Below are 23,778 nucleotides of genomic sequence, written 5' to 3'. Positions count from 1 at the left end.
TAATATATAAAGAAATTGCTTGCACTCTTGTCTTTTTATTCACAATATCCACAGGTAAAACATTTCTCAGAGCTCCTCAAATGAATATTAATATTGCCACTTGGGGAAGGCTGGTGAGAAGAGCAATTCCTACAGTAAATCATTCTGGCACCTTTAGCCCTCAGGCTCCTGGGCCTGCGACAGTGCCCGTGGTTGATGTGCGTATTCCGGAACTAACACCACCAGCAAGGTATATGTCTTAGATTTTTAAGCAGGGTTTATATAATACAGTAATTAGGGATTTTTATATATGTTGATCACAGTGAATTAGTTAAAAGTCTTATTCTTTAAGTAGGAAGGTGAAGGTAGTATTTCTGTATTCATTAAAAGAATCTGAAGCTGACATTTAAAAAGAAAAATCTAAAGACATTTTAAAATAGGTACCTTCAGTTTACTAATTTTGATATGTGATTTTCTCTTCTACAAGTGATCCTACCGTAACCAAATTGGACTTTGAACTTGAACCAGAAGCACCTCCAGCCCCACCACGTGCATCTTCCTTTGGAGAAATACATGAACTTTCAGAATTAAGAGTTTTGGATGTACCAGGACAGGCAAGACATTTTTTTAAAAAACATACCATTTAGAGAAATTTAGTGATATATTTCTCAACTGATTTAAATCGTATTTTTTAAAACAGTCTACAAACAGATTATGTATAAATGTGTATGAAATTGGGGCAGCTAGGTGGTGCAGTGAGTAGAGCACTGGCCCTGGAGTCAAGAGGACCTGAGTTCAAATCCAGCCTCAGACACTTGACACACTTACTAGCTATGTGACCTTGGGCAAGTCACTTAACCCCAATTGCCCCGTGTGACCTTGGGCAAGTCACTTAACCCCAATTGCCCTGCCTTCCCCCCTCAAAAAAAAATGTTTATGAAATTCCAACTAAACTATATATAGTAAATAAGAGCCAACATCTTTAAGAGTTATTAAAATTAGTAATTTGATGTTTAGGTGACCAATTTCAGATGAATATTTCCTCTGAGCCAGAAAGATATTAATTTCTGTTATGTGTCACCTTGTCTGAAACACACAGATCATTTTACCATCTGACTGTGCATTGTTTTTCATTGTAGCCTACATTACAGTTATCTGTCCTATTTCACACCCCTCCGCATTAGACTGTAGAACACATGAGTTTGTTTACACTGTCTCTTATACAAACTTTATGTCTGTCTCAGAGCATAATATTATTCAGCACACAATTGGTACCTAATAAATGTTTATGGAATTGCATATATTCCATTAGCTTCCAGAAGACCACTCCTGTATGAGAACAAAGTGTTAAACCTTGGTTGTTATTTCAATCTCATTAGACTATATTCACATTTTGTTTAGACTATGTTGCTTCTCAAATTATTTAACTTCACCCTTACCTAACTATGGTTGTGTTCTTTTACTTTTTGCAGGTTAATTGATTTTTTTTCTTAATATTTCATAGGATTCAGAAGCAGTTTTTAATTTTGAAAATGACAGAAATAGTATTGCTTCAAAAAAACAAGCTGAATATGAGCCTCCTGCCTCTCAGTCAGTGCTAGAGTGTGGTGGGATTCAAGAACCTGAGGATGGGAGGTAATATAAACTTATGATAAACATGAAACTTACTGATTAGATTCCCACTTTAAATTTGTGATTTATTCTAACATTTCTATTGATAATGACTCTTTTTTCAGATCTCCACAGAGGTTTCAGTTTAGTCTTCAAGACTTTAGGTGTTGCGCTGTATTGGGTAGAGGGCATTTTGGAAAGGTATGCCTTTAAAAAAAATTTCCTTGACTAATTCTAAAAGTAAATTATACTGTTTTAACTTAGAAGAAGCAGTCTCATCCTTTCTGAAAAAGGGTGAAATACAAAGCTTAAGTAAATAACTTACCTAAAAAATAATTTTTCTTTATCATTACAGGTGCTTTTGGCAGAATACAAAAATACAAATGAGATGTTTGCCATAAAAGCCTTAAAGAAAGGAGATATCGTTGCTCGGGATGAAGTAGACAGGTTAGTTAAAGAAAGCAAACTAAAATTATTTGATGTTAATTTTTTCTGGGTTAGGAGATGTTTTAAGGAGTGAGTTATTTTATGTACTGAAGGGTAAGTCTTTCTGCATACCTGGTGTAGTCTTTTCTTTCTGCATTTCTTTCTCTTTTTGGAAGAATTTAACTCGTTAATGAATTCAAATACAACATAAAAGAATTCAGAAATTAATAATAGCTACAACATTTTTGTTCTTGACATTCAAAATGATAATATAAAGAGTAGGACAATTCTCTAATTGTAAAAAAAAAAAGACATAACTAATTAATTTGCCCTCTCACCACGTTTCCTAAATGTCAGTTAATTGATGGTCACGCATTAATATGGCAGATAAGAGCCAGCGTCATTGAAAAAAAAACCAAAAACTCACTTCATCCAGTCATCTCTAACTAGCAATCATCCTTTATCTCTCCTCTTCTTCAAGGCCAAAATTCTTGAGAAAGCCATCCAAACTCAGTGCCTCCATTTCCTTTTTTGTCGCTCATTTATAAACCTTCTATAATTTGACTTCCAATCTCATCATTTAACTGAGGTTATTCTCTCCAGAATAAAAGTGATGTGTTAATTGCCAAATCTAATGGTCTTTCCTCAGTCTTAATCCTTCTTGACCTCTTTGTGGCCTTTGATGCTGTTCATTATCTTTTTCTTTGGGATATTTTCTATGACACTACTCTCTGATGGTTCTTCTTCCACCTACTCCACCTACTTCTCCTTTGCTGAATCTTCACTGAGGCTAGACCCATAAATCCTACATTTTTCCCAAGGACCTGTCCTAACATTCTCCCCCTCCCAGCCCCCCCAATGGTATTTTGCTCAATGATCTCACCAGGGTTCATTTACTTCTGTACAAATGATCCCTAGAGCTCTATATCTATTCGTAGTTTCTTGAGCTGTAGTCTCACATTATTAACTGCCTCTTGAACTTGATGTCCCATAGATGTCTCAAAATTAACATGTCCAAAACAGAGCTCGTGATCTTTCTCCCCAGAGTGTCTTATTTTCCAGACATCCCTATTTTTTTTTCCCTCATGGGATCATTAGCTTCTTTCTGATCAATTCAAAATTTCAGAAAACTTTTTTTTTCTTGGGTATAGTTTTGTACCTCTCATTCCAAGCTGTTAATTTCTCTTTCCAAATCATTCCTCCTTATAGCTCCATTTCTTTTACCATTTTTTCCTTTTATGTTTTCATTTGGATTTTTAAAATAATTTTTGCCTTTTTTTCTTTTTCTTTTTTGTTAAACTTCTTCCTGAAATTCTAGTTGAACTTGTATCCAAGCTGTGTTTTTCTTTGAGACTTTGCTTGTAGCCGTTTTTGAGGCGTTCTTTCTTTTTCCCTAGGTTTGTGTCTTGCGCATACCTGTCACCATAATAGCTATTTGTGGTGGATTCTTTTTTTTCATTTGTTCATTCTTCCAGCCTACTTCCTGGCTTTGGGCTTATGTCATGGCCAGTCTTTGCTCATTTCACTGGGGAATGTCCAAGTTGAATTTTGTTCTCTTGGACTATCTGCTGCTTTCTTGGTGTACTGAGTGTTGTATTCTAGACTCTCACCAGTCAGTGCTCCCAAAAAGCTCTGCATGTTCCTTATCTGGATTTAGGTCTACACAATCCTTCTGTTAGAAGTTCCAGTAGACTGTTGTAGGACTCATCCCCTTTGAACCAGTCAGGATGCTGTGCTGGAGAGGGACAGAAATGCAGCAGTCAAGATGTGAGGTGAAGAGGGTCTGTACCAAGATGGGGGCAGAGTCAGAGAGAAGGTGGGGAGGCATATTTGAGAGATGTTGCAAAGGTGAAATTTGCAGACCTTGGTGATAGTTTGGATATGGAACGTAGCAAAGAGGGAGAAATCCAGGGTGCAAACCTGAGGGACTGGGAGGGTGGTGTTGCCCTCTGCTGTAATGCCAATGAAATTACAGATCCAACAACTCCCACCACCACCCCCCCCCTCCAAAAAAAAAAGGAAAGAATAAACTAAAAGAGTTAAGCAGCTGCACAGAGTGGCTTGATTCTTTCATTGTGTGACAAGGAGCAGTACCATTTACTATAAGAAATGTGAAGTTGTGAGATCACCTTTCAGTATTTGGAAGGAATGTATATCTCGTTAGAATAGTATCTGTTGATGTTCATGGGAAGGTGTGTGATGCAGTGGAAACTGAAGTCTTCTTGACTCAAGTTCTGTTTTTCCCTGTACTGTCTCGATAGATATGTCTAGATAGAGTACAGGGAAGAACATGTCTATGTTGAACAGACATGTGACCTTGGATTAATCATTTTTCTGATACTGACTTGCCCAGGGTCACACAATTATTCTTCCTGACTCCAGGCCTGGCACTCTATCCACTGCACCTTAAAAATAGGAAATGATACCTTTCCAGCTCCTACCTCACGAGGCTGCTAAATTAAGAGAATGTACATTTTAAAAACAAAATAAAGCATTTTAAATTGTAAAATACCATATAATAGGTAACATTAATTAAAAAAAATACATTTCCACCATGCTTAGGAAGCAATCAGAGAAAATATATTTAAGAATTTGTTTTATCAGTGCTAAGCTCCAAGTTGAATACATCCACTTAGAGTTTCTTTGTTCACTTTCATTTTCCTTTTTCTTGTTACCTGAAATCACACAGAAGTTTTTGTGTATGTTTGCAGGATTCTCTGGAGACTGCATTCCTTGCTTGGCAGCATTTGATAAGTCATCCAGTTAAATTCTCCCATCACATTGTTTGCCTCTTTATTTGTAATGTGGAGAGTCAGGCTGGCAGAGTGGATAGAATTAGCCTCCAAAGCAGGACAAACTGGGTTCCTGTCCCATCGGTGTCTCTGGGAGAGTTACCTCACCAGGCACTGTCCCCGCAGTTTTCTAGTTACAGATCCTCAATGGCAAAGGGCATTTTCTCATCTAGAGTTACTAACAGCCAAGAAAATTGTAAGTCCAGTCCAGAAAAGAAATTGGAATGTTGATCATTTGGCACAGTAGAAGCAAATCTTTTTCTTTCCTGGAAAAATTTGACTTTATTCCAGAGGAAGAAAGTAGAAGACCTATCTATATAAAATGGTATAATGGAAAACTAGTGCTGGCCTCTGCAATAATCCTTTTCCTTTTAAATATCTTTCAGCTACATAGTACAATACTCACACCAGTTCTTGGTAGGATATACTTTTTAATTAAATAAAATCAAAATATTGTTCATAATTCAATAAAAAGGAAAATATAAGGATGGACTTCAACACAGGGCTTAGGTTGTTATTCCCCCTACTGGAGATAAATTCAGAATCAGAAAACGTGGTTGATAATTATCTATCTTCAGCTTTATCTGTTTCCTTATACCACTTAGCAACATGGGCAGCTAAGTGGTGAGGTGGATAGAGTGCCAGGCCTGGAGTCAGGAAGAGTGGCTGGGTGATCCTGGGCAAGTCACTTAACCCCATTTACTTCAGTTTCCTCATCTGTAAAATACACTGGAGAAGGAAATTGCAAACCACTCCGGTATCTTTGCCAAGAAAACCCCAAATGAGGCCATGAAGAGTCAGACATGACTGTAAACAACAATAATGACACAAAACATGACATTAATATGAATAGTTTTTATTAAATATCACACAGAGTATATTATTCATATGTTTTGGTGTAATTGAAAGGAAAGCTTATTGTAATTATAGTTGTCTGGTACCAGTATTCAGTGAATATTTATGAGTACCTATCTAGTGCTGTGCTGAGCACCTGAGGGAAGACCCAAAAGGAGCCTGGTCCCATCAGCCACTCTCCTCCCAGGTAGGGAGATAGGACAGACATTTGGTGGAGTAAGAAACAGGCTCGGGAATGAAGGAATGGGAGGAAGCAAGAGTTCCCAGCTGGGGAACCCACAGCTGGTCATTGGACCCTCTATTACTGACACAGCTTACCCAGACTTCCTCTGTCATCCCGAGAGATGATGAGGGTTGACTCACTTAGGGTAAAGTTCCAACTAATGGCTCCTGTTACTTTATATCCCAAAAAACCATCTTTCTTCTGGGCCTTTTCCAACCCTAATAGTACATGTAAACACAACTTAATAGCAGGACTTAAATGCCTGGATAATTCAGAGCTCCACTGAGTTGTAGTGTCCATTCTCTTCTAGAGGAGCCAGAGTCTGTTCAAACACACGGAGAAGTCACTCCTAGAGGAGAGAACACGCTCCCAATTCCTTCTGTAGGATGCCTACCTGCTTTGACAGCTCTCTTTGAAATGCTTTTGGGTAGGGTAGGGAGAGTGCCAGGGGTCAGGAAAAATTCATAGATAAGTGAAGTTACATAGAATAAAACAAAATACAATATAGACTGGTTCATTCAGTGTAAGTCACTAGCAGCAAAGTAAGTAATACATATAATGAGAATTTGGAATAAGACTGCTTCAAGATTTGGAGGGTTTAGTGGAGGACTTGTAAAGAAAGTGATTTGAGCTCAACCTCCAAAGACAAGGAAGGTGCAGAAGAGAAACCACGTGAGAATGTCATTGACAATTAACATGGCCTTCGAGGGGAAGGCTCACCCAAGCCAAAGCAGAATATTGAGAATTGGTGTAAAATTAGGGACAAATCATGTTGATTAACCTTGCTCTGCTTTTTGTTGAATGTTTAAAAGTTATTGATTAGAAGAATATTAGTACTTATAAAATAAAACTGTGAGGATCAATGTATATAAGAGCCTCTCCTTCACTGCTATCTGTGTACCAAAGCTTCCTAGGTTAATAGTCACCAAGCATTTCTTAAGCACTTTCTCAGTGCTGGCTACTTGGCTAAGTGCTGTGGATATAAAGAAAGACAAAAAAACAGGTTATATGCCTTTAAGAAGTTCATTCTAATAGGAGATATGTACATATTTGTAAATAGAAGGTAATCTCAGAAAGGGGGAGCAGTGTGACCAAGAGGTCCCCACCTTCTTCCTAAGGTGGGATTTGAGCTAAGTATTCACGGAATCCAGGTGAGGCTAGGAGGGGGAGCACACTTGCAGCACGGGGGCAGCCACAACCAAGGCAGACTTGGGAGCATAAGGAGCTATAAGCAGGCCTACATCACTTGGAGAGTGCCTGGAGGGGAGGAAAGTATAGACAGAGTGAATGGTAGGAAAGAACCAAGTTGCAAAGAACTTCCTTCAAATTCCAGAGGATTTCTCATGTTGGATTCTGGAGATATTAGGGAGCCACTGGAGCCAGTGATCTTTTGTTGAACAGCAAAGATGCCACTATAACTTTGAACAAAATACACTAACATTGTTTAATAGTAGGCTTTTTGTTTTAAATCATGTGAAAAACAACAGCAAAATCACTTTTTAGGTGATTATAGAGACCCTTAAATGTAGAATCTAGCCATTATTTGAAATCTTCATCTACATTAGAACAAAACATCTTGTCCAAGTCAGTCACATTTCCTCAGAATGCTTGACCTGTATCTCCCCGTAATCCAGATTTGCTAAATTTTTTAAAATGATTTGACTAAATGTTTCACTATTCATGTAAAAACTCCTTAGGATCATAGATCTGGAGCTAGAAAGAAACCTTAGGGTCATTTAGTCTAACACTTTCATTTTAATAAGATTTAAATGCTATTTTCACTTCCTTTGATCTTGATGGAGCTATGAATCTCATTTTAACATTTTCTTTATAATTTTCTAGCATTAAGTGTCTGTTGAAATTTTAAAATGAATGCACACATAAGCCTAAAGCTTTAAAAAAACAAACAAACTGGCTTTCAGATTTTGTGTTCATAATTAAAAACAGATTGTAATATGTCAGGGGTAGGAATTCATCTGCAGTGTGAAGCTATTAAATGGAGTCTAGACAATGGTTCATAATAGTTACATTTACTGTCACTATTTAAACCTGAACAGGTGTCTAATATAATCTAGATGACAACTGTATTAATATAACATTTAAAATGCCATGCTGCTTTTACCACAGCAGGTAGACTTTTGAACATTGTTATAATTATATTTAATTTTTAAAATCCTATTAGCCATGAGATCCAGGTCCCTGTATAAATACTTATCTTTACAACTAATTTTTCAAAATGAGTTCATTCAAAACACTTTAGAGTGAAATTAAGGATGATGGGCCTACATCTTGCCACATTGTGATTTGCAGTTTCAAGTTCTAGAGGGCTTTGAAAAATCTAACCAAAACCCTTTTCAGGGTAAAGCATTGCTTTTTTTTTTTCTTTTTAAGGGAAATACACTACTTTCTAATCAGAGCAGATGTGTTATATCCTGGTTGTCAATTGAGAACATAGTTATAAAATAGGCAGTTACTATAGAATTCTAAAGGGCATATTTTGATCAGGGAGTCAAATAAAGTATCAAGGTTAAATTAGAATCTGAGGATATTTTGAATGATTTTGTTTTGGTTTAATAGAGTTAGAAAATGTCTAAATTCAGTTCTACATGTAATACGTCACCACTTAAGTGTTTTATGTAAAAATAAAATTTTGTTTAGTTAAAAAAATTAACTTTGGGATTCTGTTCAAATTCAACAAATTACTGTAGTTTGTTTCAGTTTTTAGTTCAAGCTTCTTGATTTTATAATCTCTTTTTACTTAAAGCTTTGCTTCCCAATCCCAATATTGGTGACCACAAATATGAATGTGGGTAAATCAAAGCAGTTCCTTCCTGACTGCTGGAAAAAAACATAGCATACACTACCATCCATAGAAAAGTCTGTGGTATAATTGTATATTAAACATAACATTAAGTTGATAGGCATAAGATTATCAAATAGTGCTTTATTTCTAAATTCTTATTTAGAATGAATCCTATAAACTTCTTGTTTCCAGTATTTATATCTTGCATATTTTATCACTTTTTTACTCTAGAAAGAAATTGTTAACACTACTGGTAATCAAGCTTGTATAAATTATGATTTCATATCTATGTATACACACACACTAAGTGTGAACCTCCTCAGTGTTTGTTCCAATCAGATGTTTAGTGCCCTTTCTTCGGCTTTCTATTCTCTGCAGCAGATAGTCATTGTTTTCAGTTGGGGAAAGTATAACTATGTTATCACTGAGCAGTCTCCTGCAACATTATGAAAAGAGTATCACTCTTTCAGAGCACAGGATCATCTATTTAGAGCTCCAGAACAACTCAGAGGTCATTTAGTCCAGCTTCCTTTATGGTGAGGAAACAGAGGCCTGAAGAGGTCTTAAGGTTCCACAGTCACACAGGTAGTCAAATATTAGATGCAGAATTTGAATCCAGTACTCATTCCGTTGTACCCCCCAGTAGCATCTTTCAAAAATTCTGTTATAATCTCAGGATTGGCACTCCTTTGAGGGCCAGGTTTCTAAATCAGGATCTTTACAAAACACTATTTGTGGCTGGTACATTATCAGTGCATACAAACTTTATTTCAGCCATTTCTCTTCACTTCCTAGTACTAATCAGTAATCAGCCCCTGCCCTAATACCTTGTTTATTATCTATAATCAGAAGTAGTAGTCGTAGAGGAATTCTATGAAGAATTTGCCCAGATTATCTAAAGCGAATCAGTATTTATACATGGATACTCAGTGGCTTAAATGCAGAGGTGAGCACCAAGGAGAACAGCAGAAAATAGAGTTTAGGCTTAAAAAATAAAAAACCAGAGGCTTCTGTATCACTCATGTACTTCACACCTATAGAGCATATTATTCTCTTCAAGAAGTAGATGCTGAATGTGGCAGGTTATGAACAACAGCACAAAAAATGAAGCTGACATTTAACAGACAGGAAATTGTTTCTCTGGGAGTCATTTCCCGTCTGCTAGTGATATGGAACTCACTCACTGTGGGATTATGTTTAGTCTGACTAGGGAGAGCAGAGGTCAGAATGAACTAGAAGAAAGGACAAAGAGTAGAATGTATAACTTGCAGTTAGAACAGTTTAACACAACCTGTTTAAACTAGCCTTGACTGAAAAATGATTCAAGGTAAGGACACTGACTATCACCATTTCATAGAGATATCTCACCAATACAATCACCACAAAGGCCAAAAACGCCCAGAAATTGCTTCACCTATTTGCCAAATGAAGACCCAACAGCAGCCGGAGGCAACACTAATTTGGAGCACAGGTCTGTCTGTATGCAGAACATTTGTGTGAAGAACAGCAAAAGAGACCAAACATGATAATCTCAGGATTGGAATGAGACTCCTTCTGAGCATCATCAAGAACATTTATAGATAAAATAGATAATAGGACCACCACATTCATACTCAGAGTATCTCATTATTTTATGTCCTATATGAGGTCATGGAAATGGCACTTAAGACATAGCTAGATGTAGATGCAGAGGAAATTCGTGCTGGAGTTGATGTGAGTGAACGAATGAAATGAGGAATGAATGAAGTATTAAGGGCTTATTTTGTGCAAACCATTGTGCTAAGTGCTGGGAATATAAATAGGAAATTAAGACAGTCCCAGCTCATACTCTAATAGGACCTTCCCCTAGGGAACGTCATTGGTTTTTTCATTCTCTTGGGCATTAATTACCAAAATAGCTCAAAAAAGGGAGACATAAAAAGAATGGAAAAAATCAAGGACGCTGTTATAAGAAAAGGAGAATAAGAAGACATTTATAGCAGCTTGTTTGACCTCCACCATACAGCACTTTAGTATTCTTCCACATTCATATGCCACAACGTGTTCAGCTGTTTCTCAATTGATGAGTATCCTTCAGTTTCCAATTCTTTGCCACCACCAAAAAAAAAACCCCAATCTGCTATGAATATTTGTACTATGGGTCCTTAGAGCAAGCCTGTTAGATAGGCACTTACAGTATTATACCAATTCACAGGTTTAGAAAAGCTGAATGAATTAACTTTAGTTATGTAGGTGGTCAGATTTGAACCAAGGCTTCACCTGATTCCAAGTCCAATAGTGTTTACTTGAGTTTTTCTCAGTTGCCTGATCTGTTCCTGTGCGTTCAGTTATCTTTGTGCAGATGACTCACAAATCTGTATGTCCAGCCCTAATATCTACTTTTAACTCCAGTCCTATATTACCACCTGTTGGGGTGATATCATATCCTGTGGGCACCTCAAAGTCAGCATGCCCCAAACAGAAGTCATTGTACTTCATCCCAAACCCATCCCTCTTATAAACTTTTCTTTGGAAAGTAACGTCATCCTCAGAGAAGGAGGAATAGGAGCCAAAGATATAATAGCAGCTTTTTTGTGAGGGCAAGGAACTGGAAATTCCTCCTCAGTTGGGAAATGGCTGAATAGGTTATGGCCTACGAAAGTGAGGAAATACTAAAGTGCTATAAGAAATAATGAAGGCAAAGAGAAACATGTCAGAGAAACCTGGGAATATTTTTATGAACTGATGCAGAGTGAAGTGAGCAGAATCAAGAAAACAGTGTATATAATAACAACAGTATCGTAAAGACTAAGAACTCGGATCAATGTAACAATCAACTGTGATTCCGGAGGACTCATGATGACATGTACTGTCCACCTCCTGATAGAGAGGTGACGCACTCAGGGGGCAGAAAGTGGTGTATATGGGTGTATGCATGCGTATGTACACAACATGCACACATAAATGTGTGTGTATGTGTGTGTGTGTGTGTGTGTGTGTGTGTGTATATATATACACACACACACACGGATACATGTATATACATACACACGTTTTGCTTGACTGTTTATACTGTTAAAAGAATAAAAAACTGTCATCCTTCTAGTTGTCGAGTCCATAATCTCATGTTTGTCTCCCCCCAGCAGCCCTCCCAGGTGTAATCAGTTGGCCAGTCACACCAAATCTACTTCTGCATCTCACATCCAATTCATTATCTATACTCATACAGCTACTTCCCTTGGTCAGTCCCTTATAACCTCTTACGCAAATTATCATAATAACCTCATTATTGGTCCCCCTCTGCAATACATCTACCTGTTGGCAAATTAATATCCTGAAGTCACAGATCTGACCATATCACTTCTCTACTCAAAAACTTTAAATGTTTCATTATTACTTCTAGCATAAGTTATAAATTTCTTAACCTAGAATTTAAAGCTCACCACAATCTGACTGCACTTATCCTTCTAGGCTTATTTTCTATCACTTTATGACATGTAGCTCCTATTCCCACTTGTAGGAGGCTACTATAGCTCTGCTTCTTAGAATTCCTAGATTCCTTCAAGGTCCAGCTCAGGTGCTCCTTCCTACAAGATGCCTTTTTTGATCTCCCTAGTAGTTAATAATACTCACTGCTGAAAGGACTTCTTTATGTTTACTTATCTGAGTATTCCCCAGTAAATTATAGGCTCCTTCAGAGCAGGAACTTTTTTCATTTTGTCTTGCTGTCTTCAGCACTAGGGCCTTATAGGTAATGGGCACTAAAATACGTGTTTGAATGTATTAAACATTTTCTATAACAAACCAGATAAGGTTGTAGTTTTAGCGCTGGAAGCAAGCTTAGAAGCCATTTATCCAAACCCTCAACTTAGAAATATGGTCACCAAGGTCCAGAGAGGGGAAGTGACCTGCCTGAACCCACATCATCCCAAGGAGAAGCAGCAGAATTTGAATCCTCTAAGGCTGTCTTCACTTTATCCAGAATGTATTTTATTTGTGCATATACCTATGGTCTTCGCGTTGAACTGTGACCTATTCGAGGGCAGGGACTGGGTTTCTGCCTTTCTTTGTATCTCCACTGGTTAGCATAAAGCCTAGCACATAGTAGGAACCTATTAAATGTTTGCTAGCTTGATCCAGACCTTCTGACTCCAGATCTAGCATTCTTTCTGCTATACTACAGTCACATGAGCAACCAAAAGGTGAAAAGAATATAAGATTCCACTGGCTTTATTATTGCATGATTACCAAAAGCATTTGACTTAGAACCTTATCCTCTGCCTTCCACTGTGGTGCCATTGGGGCTAGAAGAACATCACCCATTAGCCTCTCTAGTACTCTGTGACTGTGGTTCTCAACAAGGGTCACAACACATCCAAGAAAACGTGATGAGGCCATGGCACTATCATCATAGTGGGCAGTGGACCAAATATACCCATTTTGTGAGAGACATATCTGATAGAGGCAAGGCATGGAATTGTTCAAGGTCTCTAAGGATGAAGAGGCTTTGAATTTAACTTTTTTTAATTCACTTTTGGTTCAAGAGTGAAAATAAGGAACTTGGCAATGTCCTAGCCACCATGGGGAAAGTTGCTGTCAAAAATGACTAAATCCCCACCAAGGCCGCTAATAAACAATTGACAAAGGACACAAAAAAATCTATCCTACAACAAGTTGTCTCCCATGTAAATGCTAAATATCTTGACGTTTGATAAATGTAACAGTAGAAGGAACTTTGTTGAATAATCCTGAAAAATGAACTCTATAGCAACGATATATAGGGTGCTATTAAGACCCTTGGGACACCACAGGTGTGTATTCATCATTGAAGATTTCTTTTACTGATTTTGAATGGAAAAGAGGAATTGGATTTACTGGAGAGCTGGGATTCTTAACCTTTTCTGTGTCATAGACCCCTATGACAGTCTGGTAAAGCCTGTGGACCTGTTTTCTTTCAAAATTCTTAATTGTAGGAAGTACTAGATTTCAGTCACTGGTTAGTGAAAGTAAAATTTTTTCCCATCCCAAATTAACAAGCATCCTGAAATCTGGCCAGTATCCCAGGTTATGGATCCCTGCCATAGATGTTAAGGAGTACTAGGTGCTCTTTTTTGATCATGACGTGGTTCTGGTTGCTTCACTCTGTATCTGTTCACGTATGTCTTTCCAAGTTTTTCCAGAGTCATCCTGCTTGTCATTTCTTATAGCTCAATAGTATTCCATTATAATTGTATACCACAGCTTGTTCTGCCATTTCCCAAATGACTGGCATCCCAGACCCTCCCTTTTGTGATGTGTATAGATATTTCATTTCAGCAGCCAGCCCATATCAGGATGCTTCCTCTGAAACAACTTCTTGCACTGTGGCATATTTGACTTAAGACAAAAGTGTGATTAGGAACACAGGTTTGTCTGGCCCATCTTCAGCCTCCCCCTTCTCATCTCAAAACCCCTTGATGTCTCACCTCCTTTCCTCCAGTTTCTGATAACAAGATGGCCCTTACCAAGATTAACTACTCTTATCATTTTTCCCAGCAGACTGCCCACCCAGTAATCCCTTCCCTCTCTCTAATATTTAGCCTCTCCATACTTATTGGTTCCTTCCCTACTACTGCCACCAGCCATACCCAAAGGCTCCTTTCTTAGCCTTCGCTATACCTTGCCATCTCCTCACTACATATCGTTCTATTATTCAGCCAAGCTCAACTTAGCCTCGTATTTCCCATGGATTTAATTGTCATCTTTATGCAGATGACTCATATCTGTATATTCAACCCCAATCTCTTCCCTGATCTTTAGGTCCATATCAGCATTGAGTGATGCCTTTTGGACATTTCAAACTGAATACTCCAAAGGCATCTCAAACTCATCTTGTCTAAAACAGAACTTGGCATCATTGTTGTCAAACCCACCCCTCTTCCAAACTTCCCTTTTTCTGTCAAAAGCTCCATCACTCTTCTGATCTCCCAGGTTCATAACTTTGATATATCCTCTCCTCATCCCATATCCAGTCAGTTGCCACATCTGTTGGCATTTTATTCCTTCTTTCTGCTCACATGACCTTCTTTCTGGTTTTTATCACATAAATTATTGTAATAGCTTCCCTACATCAGTTGTCTCCCCATTCTGAAACTCTGCTGGCTTCTCATTTCTCTAGAATAAATTATAAACACTTCTATTCGGCCTTTAAAACCCTTCACAATTTGCCCCAACCTATCCTTTTATCCTACATAGAGCTTGTTTTTTACATAGTTGTTTGCATGTCTCCCTTGTCAGACTGAGAGGTAGGGACTTTTTTGCCTTTCATCGTGTCCCCAGCACTTTGCATAGTTTTAGACACATAATGAGTGCTAGTTTGCTGACAGACTACTGTTTATCAATTGTAATTTAAATGTCCAGTGACTGAATTGCCTTTTCAATGCTCTTTTGTAGCCTCATGTGTGAAAAACGAATTTTTGAAACTGTGAATAGTGTAAGGCATCCCTTTTTGGTGAACCTTTTTGCTTGTTTCCAAACCAAAGAGCATGTTTGCTTTGTAATGGAATATGCTGCCGGTGGGGACCTAATGATGCACATTCATACTGATGTATTTTCTGAACCAAGAGCTGTGTAAGTATGCTTTTAGACTTTCTGTGCTTTTTATAAGTATTTTTCTTCCAAAAACATGAACATTAAACTATGTTTTCTTCCTGAAGTCTAGGTCTATGTAGTTAATAATAAAACTCTTCAGATGTTCTCTTTATACTTTACCTCAGCTAATGTCCTACTGTTCATGTACTCCTTATTCACTTATTCATAGTACTTACCCCCAAATAACAAATGACATTTTTGTCTAACTTTGCTTATTAATTTAAGTAGCTGAAACAAATTAGCCTTACAGGGTTTCATTTCCTACCTGCCCAGTGGAAAACATGGTGGTTTGTAGGCATAAGATCTGTGTTTGAATTCTGGATCTGATATCCTTGGACAGATCACTTGCTTGATGTCCACCACCCACTTCTGATCATTCGTTTTTTCTCCCATCTTCCATTACCATTAAAGGTCACTTCTTCCTCTAAATTTTTACCATGATTGGTCATATGTAATCCTGTTTTCCAGTGGAAATGCTAATTGCAATGAGAAAGCTACCTCCTGAGTGGGTTAAAGGTACCAGTCCTTTAGCAAAGTCCCTGCTACATTATTGGCACTTCTCTAGGTGCTGTGGGCTGCAGAAAAGAAACAGTGAAGGCCCTGTACCCCCAAGGATATAATAATCTTGTTAGGAAGACAGATGTGTTATAACTGAAATTGAGAAAAACATAAGTAAATGATAAAGTATTAAACTGATTAGACCTTAACTGTTGAAGCTGCATGTTATGGTTTATAGAGTAGTAGACTTGGAAATCAGAAGGAAATGGTTCAAATCCCACTTCTGACACAGTAATATTATAATGCTTGAAGGTTTGCAAAGTGCTTCACAAATGTTATTTCCTTCGATCCTCACAACAACTCTGGGAGGTTATAGAGGAGGAATAAAGGTCAAGTGACTTGCCCAGGGTCACACAGCTAGTAAGTGTCTGAGAGCAGATCTGAACTCAGGACTACCTGAATCCAGATCTAGTACTACGAGCAAGTCAGGTAGCCTCTCTCAGCCTCAAGCAGCTCTATAAATAAGTTATAGAAAGGTTTTTATTTCCATGCCGGGAGGTCCTTGAGCCTGATGTTGTTCAGCCATTTTTCAGTCATATCTGACTCTTCATGATCACGTTGGGGATTTCCTTGACAAAGATACTGGGGTGGTTTGCCGTTTCCTTCTCCAGCTCACTTTACAGACGAGGAGGCAAACAGTTAAGTGACTTGGCCAGGATCACAGCTCTGACTGAATATCTGAGGCTGGATTTGAATTCAGGTCTTTCTGACTCCAGGCCCACAACTCTATGCACGGTACCCCCAGCTCTCCTTAGGTACGATCCTGATAACTACACTGTAAACCCCATGAGGGCTATATCTTGTTTTGCATTTTGCACCTTCTAGCAGAGTGCTGTGTACAAAGACACTTAATATTTAGTCATTGAATTAAAGGTAATTGGGTTACATAGAGCTGGGGGGAAATGTCAAGAGATTTTAAAAATCGTATTAGAAAAAGTCTTTTTAAACCCTCAGAATGTTAAGTTAACAGAGAGATGATGGCAAGTTAAAACATCTTCAAACCCTACAGTTTCATCTGTCTTCTGGAGTTTCTTTTGTTTTCTTGATCTTCTGCCAGTTCATTTAAAGCTTTGCCAAGTAGCTATATAAAATCTAGTCTGAATATAAAGTGTATATAAATACATTTTGAAAATTCTCCAGTCTATCTACCACTTGTCTGCTCTTGACTGAAAGCTAAAAGATTTAGTGTCTTCAAAGCAGAATGTTATAAATTAAAACCAAAAAACAATGAAATGTATTAAATTTGTTTTGCTTTAATTTAAACAGATTTTATGCTGCATGTGTAGTTCTTGGACTGCAATATTTACATGAGCACAGAATTGTTTATAGGTAAGTAAATTTTATGTTCCCATAATGGGTTTGAACAAGAAATTAAAGCTAGTTAGACTTTTCATATTTTTATGTTATTTAGTATGTGATTTATTTTTTTTAAATGTGTATGTTGGCCCTTACAAGTAGCTAATAGAGCACTTCTAAATTAGAATGGCAAGTTTTCCTTCAAAATAACATTTTTTGGTCCTGATCTTTTTCTTTCTCGCTAATTAAAAGAGCTCAGGATAGTTCAACCCAGACTGTCACAAATGTAGATTGTGTTTGAATTTTCCCTTTCAAATAAGGTATTAAAAGTAAACTTGCCTAGACCAAGGTAGAGAAAGACCAATAAAATTTATGGAGTAGCTTGTGTACATTAAAAATCTCAGTACTTGGGGCAGCTAGGTGGCACAGTGAGTAGGACCTGAGTTCAAATGCTGCCTCAGACACTTGACACATTAGCTGTGTGACCTTGGGCAAGTCACTTAACCTCAATTGCCCTGTCTTCCCCCTTCAAAAAAAAAATCTTGTTACTTTCAGATAAATCCATAATTCAAACTAAGTGCCAAGGAAGTGTTCTTAAGTAGAGAATCTGGACATAGACAAGAGTCAGTTCATGATTAGCATCAATAAAATGACTGGTAATACCGTGGTAAACATATATTCTCTCAAGTAGGTTAAAGATGCTCTAACTTGGCAAATCCTTCCTTCCTGCATAATGCAAAGTTAAACTTTGCTCAAATTGAAGTCACAAATTCTAAATGAAGGAAGGCAGAATTTGATGAGGTTTTATGGCATTGAGGTTCCTTCTTTTAACTATGTTTTCTTAAGTGATAAAACACTCCTTCTTTGAGTATGCTCCTTTTTTCCTACCGTAACAGGAAAAACTGAATTCTCATTTCTCATATCTGTAAGCAAAGCAGTAAGTATTGCCAGAAGGAGATGAAAAAATATCAAAATCTTCAGTAGAGGATTTAAATCCTAATCAGAACTTGGAAAACCTTACTTGGTAAAGAGGATATTTGGCCATTTATTACTGAAGGAATTTATTTTTAAACCAGATTATATATTCATTTCATTACATTAATTTTAATTTCTTTTCCATTTCTTTTTTTCCCTACATAGAGATTTGAAGTTAGATAACTTGTTGCTAGATACAGAGGGCTTTGTGAAAATTGCTGATTTTGGTCTTTGCAAAGAAGGTAATTTACTTTTATTGAAGTTCTTTTTCAAAGCCTCATTGTTCCTTTGTATTTTGGTAGTTACCAACATTGCTTGTGGAAGAGAAGGTACATTTCAAGTGCTTACTTTTTTTCCCTATTAAAAATCCTCTGGGTTGTTCATACATTTTAATTATCATATTATTATGAATTTCACAAAAGTTCAGAGATGAAAGGATAATCAGATCCACCACTCCACGTTCAAATACTGGAAGATTTGGAAAGAGGCTCAGGGTCGTAGAGGCCAGAGCCGTATCTGGAATACAGGCTTCTTACTCCCACTTCAGTATCCTTCAGCTCTGTGATGACTCCTTAATGTCTCATGTTGACATGATTGAATGCCTGAATTTCCTGGATATCGTCATGAGAGATAAGCGTTCTCTTCATATGATATTTGTCTTTATAGAAAAGCACCCAATAAGCTTCTAATTGATTCTGTCCCTATTAAGCATTGTACAAAAAGAATTGTGAAGGCTCAGTACCTTACTTTGAGATACATAAAAATCAATTTCTTCTTAATCCACTAATTCAGTGAATCTCTGATCTTATCAATGAGGGTACTGCTTCCATTAGTGTAATTTGCAATCTCTTCATGCTTTCTCATTCCTTCTGTATGATCTTTGTGTTTTCTACAGATTTTCTCCAGTATCCACTTAACATACTAGAATCCTTCCTTTAAATCCTTTTACATTTTATGGCTACAAATGAAAACTGTAGCTGTTCGTCTGCTCTTTCTTGTTCTTGCCACATGACTAGGCTACCTCCTTTTCCTATTGTCCATTTCCTCAGTGTTTTCCCTAACTTATGAACTTCTTGGGTCATCTTTGGAAACACATCATAGCCTATTTGTCCCCATTATTCATCTCTCCGTGGCACTTTCCTTTACACAAAATTTGATTCTTCCATGGTTGAATATTCCTAAATTCACAGACATATGACATTGTCAGGAAAGCATTTCTGTGGGAGGGAAAATGGGCCTTTGTGCTAGGAAATAGCCTAAGATTGTTAAAACTAGGAGATTGATAAGATACCTAGATAAATTGTTTATTAAATGCTTCCTGTGTGCTAGGCACTGGCAGTAAGCACTGAGGATACAAATACAAGCAAACATGACAGTCTCTGCCCTCAAGAGACTTCCTATTGAGGAAAACTTACATAAACAGGAGTTGAAAAGTGGAGATTTAGGGATGGAGGAATGTTGTGGAGATGGCCAGGAAGTGGTGCCTAGAGGCCTGGTTCTAGGTGCAAGAATCAATTCTAAATGCAAGGTGAAAGTTCACTTTACAGAGCCTAGCATCAAAGGAGATAATATGTATAAAATACTTTGTAAATTTTAAAGATCTCAATATAAATGTTAGCTGTTTGCTACTGTGCACTTTTTTCAGATGTTATCTAGCCATTTATTTCCTCCTCTTCAAATCTGGGCACTGCTCATTAGTCACCTGAAGTATCTGTCCCAGATATATGTATTAATGTATTCACTCAGGGGAATGGTCTTCTAGCTATACATAATAGTCTGTACAATAGGTATTTTTCATCCATTTAACTTTCCCTACGTGGATTGTTAAAGTAGTCTCTTGAATGTGGCCCTCTTAATGTTTTGGATCTTGATACGGTCAGTTCAGTATCAGCCTCAAACAAGCATTGGAGCAATCTCACCAGCATTAGGTAATAATCTCTTGTCCATTTGAACCTTTCTACTCTCCATCATGGTGGCAAATAACTTGCTTTGTTTGATGTCAGTAATCAGTTATTAATGTGTTCCTATTAATGAACGGATATATCTGTTAACTTGCATTAAGGCTCTTGTGTGATCTTAACATCAACATGAATTATGTCTTGTTTTAAAAAAAACAAAAACCTTAAGGTTTGGCTTTATTCCTACAGAAGATGCTATTTTTTGTACTTAGAAAAAAATGGGATCTTAAATTCTTTGTACCTTTCAGTCAGCTGAGACTGTAAAGATGTGGCCTGCTAGTAGGGAATCATTTATGACAGTAATGCTATCTCCATTTCTTATTTTCACCAATGATAGCATTGATGTTTAAATTATTCCTCTAAAGGTGAGAAAGTATCTTTCTATGGAATGGTAAGTAGTAAAGTTTTTTCATTTGCCTTTTTTTTCCCAATAGTAACATGGCCTGCGGCCTTTTGTATCCTTTTGGATTCTTCGTTGCCCTGAGATAGCATGTAATGTGAGCTTTGGATACTCTCAGGGTTGTGTCACTGCCCAGCGTCATTCTCCTCACTTTGAGGGCAATCTAGGCTGCTCATCCTGCCTTGCTCAGAAAGAATCTGACAGTCATAGGAGCTGCTTTGACAATCAGTGAGATACTGAAAAGAGGTCCTTATTAAAGACACTGACAGAGCCTACCAGTTTGATTTGATGACGCTTGCTTGGCTCTCCAAAGCTTCCACTGCCCTCTTCTGTAATGTTTTCACATGAGTTTGTCTTCTGAGCTGTTGTTCCTACCGTTTTCTGCCATGTCCCTCTTATTGGCAAAGAATCCCAGGCCCATTGATTTAGAGCTAGAAGATACCACCAAGGCCATCAAGCCCCAGCTCTTCATTTTACAGATGAAGAAACTGAGGCCAGACAAGTGAGGTGTGTTGCCCAGGGCCACACAGACAGAAAGTGATGGAGATGGGATTCACCCCCAGTTCTTCTGAAGTTGAATCCAGTTCTCTTTTGCTGCATCATGCTCTTTGCTAGCTAAGGCATTTTATGGGTTCTGTCTTACTTTTTTACCTTAGGGGCTCCTTTTATAGGTCAAGTTGAAGCTGTTGCATTTGTTTGATGTCTTCTCATCATTCACCTTCTAAACTGGTATTGATTTTTCTCTTTCCTCTAATTAATGATCCAAATGCACAGAGCTGAATTCAGCGACATCAGTGACCAATTTCTTTGTTTCTGTTGATGTATTATGAATTTAATTTTTTGCTCTGATCAGTGCTTGTCATATACAGCACTAATTGACTCTCTTCTACCTATGTAAGATTGGGACAAGTTAACTAGCCTTTCAGTGCCCCAAGCAACTCTCTAGGATTATAAATTGCAGAACAGGTCTGAGATTTATAAGCAATCTATGGTCCTTTCACTTCCTCAATTTCTCAAACCTGAGCCACAAAAGATACTTGTCACCATCTTCCCCCATGTCCACCTTCATAGTTAAGGTGCCGAATGTCAAAATTATAGACTTTTTTGAAAGAGCTTGTCAAATTCTTCATGTAGAATTTTTCTATCTTTTTATCCTCTCCAACAGATGCTGGAATGTAAGCTACAGTTATCTTGATGATGATCTTGTTGCTTATTAACACAGCAAGTTTTGCCTACTCTTTGATTGCCTCTTAATTGTGAACGTACTCCTTTTTGCTTCACATTCCTTTTATCTTCTTTTTTTTTGTTGTTGTTGCAAGAAGATACATCTTGATTTGATTTAGTTGTTCCAATGATATGTCAGTTCATCGGTCATCTTGCCAGAGAGCTCCTATTTAGATAAAGTGCTCAGGTTTAAGTTAATATTGATAGACTGTCCCAGAGCTATTTGTTAATTAATTCAGTCCTTCTTCCTCTTCTGCTATACTACCACAGTCCCTTTCCAAGTAGAAAGGGGCTGGCTAGCACTGAAGTCTGGTTTTTTCTTTTGTTTCTTACTTTGATTTTTGAATTTCTTTGAGCTAGATGCAGGATTTCACTGGTATATATAAGGGAGGTCCCTCTACAAGTGAAGGTCGGTAACTTTTTGGCAACTTACACCCCTAGAGAGCTGCTTGAGGTCCTGAGAGGTCCAAGTGACTTGCCCAGGGTCTCACAGCCAGGATGTTTCAGAGGCAGACCTGGAACCCAGATCTTCTGGACTCTCCTGTGCCCCTCTACCTCTTAATGGTTTTTATTTAATGGTGAGAGCGAGCATTTACTTTATACTTTAAGGTTTGCAAAGCATTTTGCAGATAGCATCTCAGTGGTCAAAGTAGTCATCACCTACTGGCCCTCTCTACTCATTGCAAAGGAAAATATCAAGGGTGAGCTTTTTTTATTTAATACAATTGGGGTCAGAGATACAGTTTGAATATAATTAATGGAAATAATGCCTACTGGGTATGGACACGTTGAATATGTTTTCTTGCCTGCTGCCTTAACAAGGGACACAGCAAATAAGATTTAAAATACTTCCATGTTCAGTGAGCTGTCTTTCAGCTTCCTTTGGACAAATGACCTATGATAACTGTGCTCTGATACAATATACATGGACAACATATTAAAGAAAAGTTCACTGTTGGGTAACGGATTCAGAGCCAGTGGTTCATGGCCTTCCTCTGATAAACACTGTCTCTGGGACCCTCAGCAAGTCCCCTACTAGACTTTCTAAGAATTAGAAGTTGCTGAGTCAGGTGCTCATCTGCACTGATAGAGGGTATTTCCTCACTGAGACCACATTATTCTGATGAAATTACAGGTTCATGTTCTCTCTACCCTCTTTCCCCTGCAAAAAAACTATATAAAAATGTAGGCATAGATTTTATTGTTGACGAAAATAGTCAAGCCAAAAGAATGCTTTATTATGCCTTGAAAGTAATATGTATAAATTTATTGTAGTAGTGAACAGGACATCAGAATAAGAAGCAAGTGACCTATTTTTTCCCCCATTCTGTTAAATGACTTCCTGATTTTTGGCAGGGTACTTGAGGCATCAAAATGTTTATGGAGAGTTTATTTGTAAAATGTAAATATTCCCCTATAACCTATTTAACTAAGGGATTCATGAAGTTTCACTTGTTTTTTAAAACTAATAATATGAAAGGTTTTAGCCTTTTAGAAATATACATTCTGTAATAAATGCTTGTTCACTTAATAATATCACCAACTTGTACAACATACATTTGATGATTACATGTGTAAATTATAGGAATAGGCAAATTGAAAATGAATTAGACTAAATGATATTCTTGTATTGCATGACAGATTCATTCTTATAACCTTAGTCAACACTTCCTTATCCAAAAACTCACTATCTTGATTTTGGATTTTTACTCTTACTAACTTCTTTGGAATTTCTTCCATCTACTTTTTTAGTCACAGTATACGCTATATCGTCTTCCCTAGAAGAAGGAAGAAAAAGTAGTAGTCCGTTATGAAGTTAGTATAAAAGAATACTGAAACTAGAAAATAATTTTGACAACTAAATTTATTTTGGATTGAATTTGTTCTGTTTATTTATTTGATTTTGGATTGAGTTGGCTGTTATATATTTAGCTAAATTACTACTCTGTGTACTTTTACTACTCATCAGAAAATGCTGAGGCCAGGGTGGTCTGGGAGAAGGGCCAAAGCGATGTGTGAATTTTGCATCTCCCCATGTATTTTTTATTTAGGAAGATGTTAGCCCTAGA

General features: G+C 37.4%; 1 protein-coding gene across 2 annotated transcripts in view; it reads left to right on the top strand.

Annotated features, from left to right (window-relative positions):
• PKN2 (protein kinase N2) overlaps positions 1–23,778 on the top strand; it is a 167,852-nt gene that overhangs the window by 125,020 nt on the left and 19,054 nt on the right. For both annotated transcript variants that reach the window (XM_036754897.1, XM_036754898.1), the window contains exons 11-18: positions 55–229; positions 467–593; positions 1,484–1,614; positions 1,716–1,791; positions 1,946–2,037; positions 15,101–15,277; positions 17,123–17,185; positions 18,293–18,369. In XM_036754897.1, coding sequence (XP_036610792.1) covers positions 55–229; positions 467–593; positions 1,484–1,614; positions 1,716–1,791; positions 1,946–2,037; positions 15,101–15,277; positions 17,123–17,185; positions 18,293–18,369 — 918 coding nt within the window. The remainder of the gene's footprint in view (positions 1–54; positions 230–466; positions 594–1,483; positions 1,615–1,715; positions 1,792–1,945; positions 2,038–15,100; positions 15,278–17,122; positions 17,186–18,292; positions 18,370–23,778) is intronic.

Source organism: Trichosurus vulpecula, chromosome 4 (genome assembly GCF_011100635.1).
Source record: "Trichosurus vulpecula isolate mTriVul1 chromosome 4, mTriVul1.pri, whole genome shotgun sequence".
Taxonomy (NCBI): Eukaryota; Metazoa; Chordata; class Mammalia; order Diprotodontia; family Phalangeridae; genus Trichosurus; species Trichosurus vulpecula.
This window is presented reverse-complemented; position numbering and strand designations above follow the sequence as displayed.